This window comes from Nilaparvata lugens, chromosome 10 (genome assembly GCF_014356525.2).
Source record: "Nilaparvata lugens isolate BPH chromosome 10, ASM1435652v1, whole genome shotgun sequence".
NCBI lineage: Eukaryota > Metazoa > Arthropoda > Insecta > Hemiptera > Delphacidae > Nilaparvata > Nilaparvata lugens.
In genome coordinates this window covers 43,542,617-43,548,292 of record NC_052513.1, presented here as the reverse complement: position 1 = coordinate 43,548,292, position 5,676 = coordinate 43,542,617, and the positions used below count along the sequence as shown (strand labels likewise).

At 36.4% G+C, this 5,676-nt stretch overlaps 1 protein-coding gene across 1 annotated transcript; it reads left to right on the top strand.

Moving 5' to 3' along the window:
• On the top strand, positions 1-5,475 carry LOC111053975. The gene is made up of 2 exons (XM_039436926.1): positions 1-1,964; positions 5,276-5,475. The coding sequence occupies exons 1-2, from the start codon at positions 493-495 to the stop codon at positions 5,343-5,345; spliced, it is 1,542 nt and encodes a 513-aa protein (XP_039292860.1). The 5' UTR covers positions 1-492; the 3' UTR covers positions 5,346-5,475.
• Positions 5,476-5,676: the final 201 nt, after the last annotated feature.

Below are 5,676 nucleotides of genomic sequence, written 5' to 3'. Positions count from 1 at the left end.
TACAAGAAGTTCTCTTAGGATAGGCCAGTAGTTTACTAACAGAATCCGGCGTGTTAGGATTCAAGTTATATAGTAGTCAAGTTATCTCCTACTAGTGTTTTGTTTAGAAGTAAAAAGTACTTTTTTCGTTCATCTCCAAATCACCAAATTTGTGAGGAATCCATTAATTCATCTTTAACGTGTTGTAGGATTTTTGTTCAGCATCGATCAAGAGCTTATTTATCTTCTCAACACCAAATTTGTGAGCAATCTATTCAATTTGTATATCTCTCAAACACCAAATTTGTGGTCGATTCGTCAGCTGTTTCTATCTCCCTTCAAGACAACAATCTAACAATTTGTGGGGGAATTTATTTTGTTTGTCAGCTACCATCACCCTTCAAGACACCAATCTAATAACTTTTTTGGTGGGAGAATCTTGTTTGTCAGCTATCTTCATTTATTTTTGATTGGAGAACACATTAAGTTTGTCAGAGACCTCTATTTAACCTCATGGCGGTCGTGAAACTAATGTTACTACCGGTGATACTTTTCCTACATTTTGGGCTTCTCCCGAACCATGTCACATCGTCACCAATTCCATCACCCCCTGTGAAAATCGACCAGCGTCAGGAGGGCGAAACCAACGTGAGGGCTGACCTCAGCAACATCGTCGTCGTAATTGTTCCATCAGATGGACTGAAACTTGTGGACACAGCGAGCATGGGAACACTTATACAGTTATTCGCAAATAGGAGGAGAACTGCAGCAGGTACCAACAAGACACCTCCAGTACCCTCTTCACCTTACAAAGTGGATATTGAACAGTCGGCCATTGATAAGCTTCATGCCGATATGGATAGTTTGAACTCGATAATTCCAGCTTCGAAGACGTACGATGACCAGGAAGAGAGAGCTGGGGAAATACCTGTGGATAGTGCATCAAGTTTGGAGGAAGCTATCACTGGGAATGGACAGGTTGCTGCATCAAATTTGGAGGAAGCAATCACTGGAACAAAGGAACAGGTTAGTGTGTCAAGTAAGGAAGATGGAATCACTGGGAAAAAGGAACAGGTTGGTGTTTCAAGTTTGGAGGAAGCAATCACTGGAACAAAGGAACAGGTTAGTGTGTCAAGTAAGGAAGATGGAATCACTGGGAAAAAGGAACAGGTTGATGTTTCAAGTTTAGGAATCACTGGAACCAAGAAACAGGGTACATCAAGTATTGTCATCAAGGAAGCAGTTGAAAAAGTGGATATAGTAGGTGGTAGTACACTAGGAACCACCAAAGAACCCGGAGTAACTGGAGATGTCAAACCTGAGACAGTTCTCAAAACCACCAAAGAACCTGAAGTAACCGGAGATGTCAATGCTGTTAACAAGGATAGTACAACAATGTCTGCCACAACAATGGAAGCAATTGTCACCTCAGTCAACTCCTACAGCAAAAATGGAGGATCGGAGAGTGGAGAGAAGATGGTGAAACTGCAGCCCGCCTCGGTTACAGTAATTCTGGCCCCCAAGAAGCCTGAACCATCGGGAGATGTCCCAGAACGGACACAGTTCGTCGAGATCCATAAGCAAACCTCAGCATCGGTGGCTCCCTCAAAAGACATGCCTTCACCCTTGTCGTTGACCATTGAAGACCTGAAGCGTCCCATCCAGGTTCCCTCTGAGGATATGAGTAGCAAGTCAGCTGTGAAGATTCTGTCCAAGGAGACATCGAAGCCTCAGCAACGTCACCACAATCACCAGCATCAACAGACTCCAAAACCTGCCAGGAAACCAGTTGAAACCGGTGAACAGTCTTCGCCATCACCAACTGTGCCCACTAAGACCGTTGCTGCCAAGGGTGCTAAGCCTGAAGTGAACTCAGGAGACCAGGAGAGGAAGCTGAAGATGTTGCAGAGTGGACTTGTCTTCTGTATGCCTGGCCAGAAGATGAACGAGGATGGAGAGTGCGTCACTGCTACTGTTAGACAAAGGTAGGAACAGTATTCATTCAAACCATGAGAAATTAAGTTTCTAGTTTCTATTATCTATAATATTCTAGAGGAAAGAATTGGCTGTTACACATACGGGATAGGATATTTGCGAATGACGCATCATCACGTCTGAACTACTGGACTGATTAACTTGGAATTCTGCTTATAGATTATTAATTTAAACCATGACAAATAAAGTTTCTAGTTTCTATTATCTATAATATTCTAGAGGAAAGAATTGGCTGTTACACATACGGGAAAGGAAATTCACGAATGACGCATCATCACGTCTGAACTACTAGACTAATCAACTTGAAATTCTGCATATAGAATCTTAATTCAGCGAGGCCTATTTTGAATTCTTCAAGATCTCAGTAGGTCAAGTTTCCAGATTGTCAATTTTTTAAGTGGAGCCTTGCGGAGCACGGGTTACCTGCTAGTATTCTATAATCTCTTCTTTTTCTATGAATCAACTAATTGAATGGAGCTCATAATTTTATGTTTAACCAATATTATAGTAAGAATAGGAAACAAAATATGTACTTTGAAGGTGACCTGAAAAAATGCGTCTCTACATTTTGTATTTTAAGTAAATAATAAATAATATCGAGTGACCTGGCTGGCTCAGGTCTGGTGTCAGAGTTTTCAGGTCGCAACTGATCAATTTTAGGGCCTCTGACATGACCTAACGACTACTTTTTGGGCAGCCGGGACCGACGACTTAACGTGTCCATCCGAAACACGGGAGTGGCCCGAGATAAATATCTTGCCCGGGCCGGGATTTGAACCCGGGCCTCTGAATCACAAAGCCAGCATCTGATCCACTCGGCTACGGCCACTCCTTGTATTTTAAGTGAGATGTGGTTATAAATGAAAACTCTAAATTCAAGTTTATTCAGAACATATAAAATCTTTCGAACTTAAAAAACTATATCATAGAATTTTAGGCTATTGGTAGAGAGAATATGGAATAATGTTGGTTTAAAACATAAGAAATTAACCAATTTGACTCTATGTGTGTGTCGGTTGAATGAAAAACTTTGAATCTTGAAACAAATATTTCATGACTACAATTGCAATCGACTACTGAGTAGCCCACTGTTTAAAACTTGTTAGTTATTTTTTGAATATCAAGATTTGAATTGAAATAATGAATATTTCAGGTTTGACTTCGTGTTAAAAAATTCAAATAAGAAATATGGTGTGAAAATATTATCGGTTAAAAATGAGTCACAAATAGTGGTGGTATTGAAAGCGCTTCAAAGCTGCTCCGAAAAAAGTGTCTTAGAAAAATTGTTTAGTCAGAGAGTGGCCTACAATGGACGGATTTATTGCAAAAGTAATTTCTGTGGTATGCTCTTTTTAAAATGAACGCCATCACCAATAACAGGTGAAAAGCAATAACCTGGAAAGTGATAGTAGGCTAAGGTACTTGGAAAAAATCTAGTTTGAGAGTTGTATATAATTTTCCTGATTTCATACTAGAGTTGCAAGTAAACTCATCATTATAAATATTACCTCCTTACTGATGGATTGTTGAAAATTGAGATAATGATGATGATATAATATGATGAATGATAGTTCTAAAAGATTGAGTTTTTTTTAAATTGGTACTTGTTCACCTCGATTTAGATGAGATGTTTTGCGAACAAGTAGCCTACCTAACTATCAAACAAGTGCGATTGAAGTACATGTATATAGTTTGATCTACTTGAAATTATTTGTACTCAATACAATATAACGATCTTTCAACTCGGGAAGGAGAATATTTTGAGGAATATGTTGAGGAGCGTTTATTTAATCGAAAAAATAATCAGAATAGAATAGATTGACCTTTCTATTTGTTGCCATGGTGAAGTTTGGACAGAACTACCCACTCTACTGCTTGATTACTTATCAAATATTGAATGAAAACCACTAATTTATTGAAACAAATTTAGATAGGCCTACTCATTTTGGTTGTTACCAGTGAGTATAGAATGTAATATTCATTCTATACTAATATGCATTCTATACTCACTGATTGTTACACGATAATAATTATTATAAATCTTCAGTAAACTATGTTTTTGGTTGTAGATTTTCAATGTTTGTGTTCAATTGTTCTCTAATTGTTTACTTTTCCATTCTCACTCATATTCCATAGTGGAGTAGGTCAATTTCCACACAGAAAAACTAAACAAGTAGAGAACACATTATAAGAATCTTTTGTAACTAACTATTGTATGTAATATTGTAATTTATCTAATATTTTTGTAATTGATGTTGTAGTTTTAGTTTTTTGGGAAATAAACATTTATTATTTTTTATTTTTTTTTTATTATCCATTCGGTTTTGTTAGTTGCCTAGTTTCTCTTCATTTGTTGTTGAACGGTTCCCATGACCATATTTGGAATAGCCCTCTTTAGAGTGTCTAGGCTCGGCCAATAAGAGTCGAGATCAGCCTTCATTGGTCTACAGCTAACAGCCAATCGTAGGGCTTCACCCACACTATAAACATTCTACTGCTCAATGTTTAATCTTTCAGTTTACTAGAGATTCGGAATTGCTTTCTCCTATTAAGTAGTGTGAAGGAAACTGGTTGATTATGTGGAGGCTATTAATCATAACCTGTTCAAGAATATTAATTCCAGATCATAGTGAAATAATATGATTGACTTTTTAATTCAAACTATAGGGCATAGTAACAGGTATAACATACTTGGCACTTAAGTTTCGATAATTGAGACTAAAACGATAGTCAGGTCCACGTTATAAAATGACAGTGGAGAAAGATAGGAATAGATAGGAAGATAAATCTGAACAGCGTTTCAGATTCGTTGCCTTATCACTGCCTTCTGTGGAAGATAACTGATACCGGTATATCTGATGTAATATTAATTGTCCATTCTTGTTTTATTCAATTATATTGAATTATTCAATTATATTTTATGCGTCAAGAAATATATTCTTCAATGAATAATGAAGTCTCATTATTGAGATCAGGTATTTTTTTGATAAATTATATCTCTACATTATTGAAAAACAAACTGGCAGTTTGTGAAGCTACGAGAAGGATAGCGCTATCTGCTTTGTCGAATGATAGACAAGGATAGCAACACCAATGCTAATCAAAAACTGCGATAATAACGTGGACATTACCATAGTTTTAGACTCAATTATCGAATTTTCAATACTCTCCATTCAAAATACTAAAATATTGTCTTATATATCTTATTGTTATATATTATATTGTTAAATTACATTGTATATTGTGAAATATGTTTCTGTTGAGGAGGATTGTTAATAAAAAGTTTTTTTTGTTTTCACAGCCGGAGAGACGACATGGAGAGACTCTTAGCTGCTCTTAGATTTGGCGTCGGACCAGCCAACAGATCTTAATTCTATCATCTTATTTATACGAGATAAGAATTCAGAAATTTAGTGGAATAAGAAATAATATAATCCCACCCCATTACATCTATAGATGATTATAATTATTGTTAATAAATTATTTTGTTTTCATATACAATTCTTGTATTTAATTTACCAATGCCTTTCCTCTTAAACTCTATTTTTTGCTGTAATATGAACTAGGAGTAGAATATATTCAAATCTCTTGTAAAGCTTATCAAAGATTGGAAAGTAGAGAAGGCAAGTTACTAAGTTACTGGAGGTCAGTAATTTTCATTACGTCACTTTCAATCAAAGTTCATTTAAACAGATCTTTAGT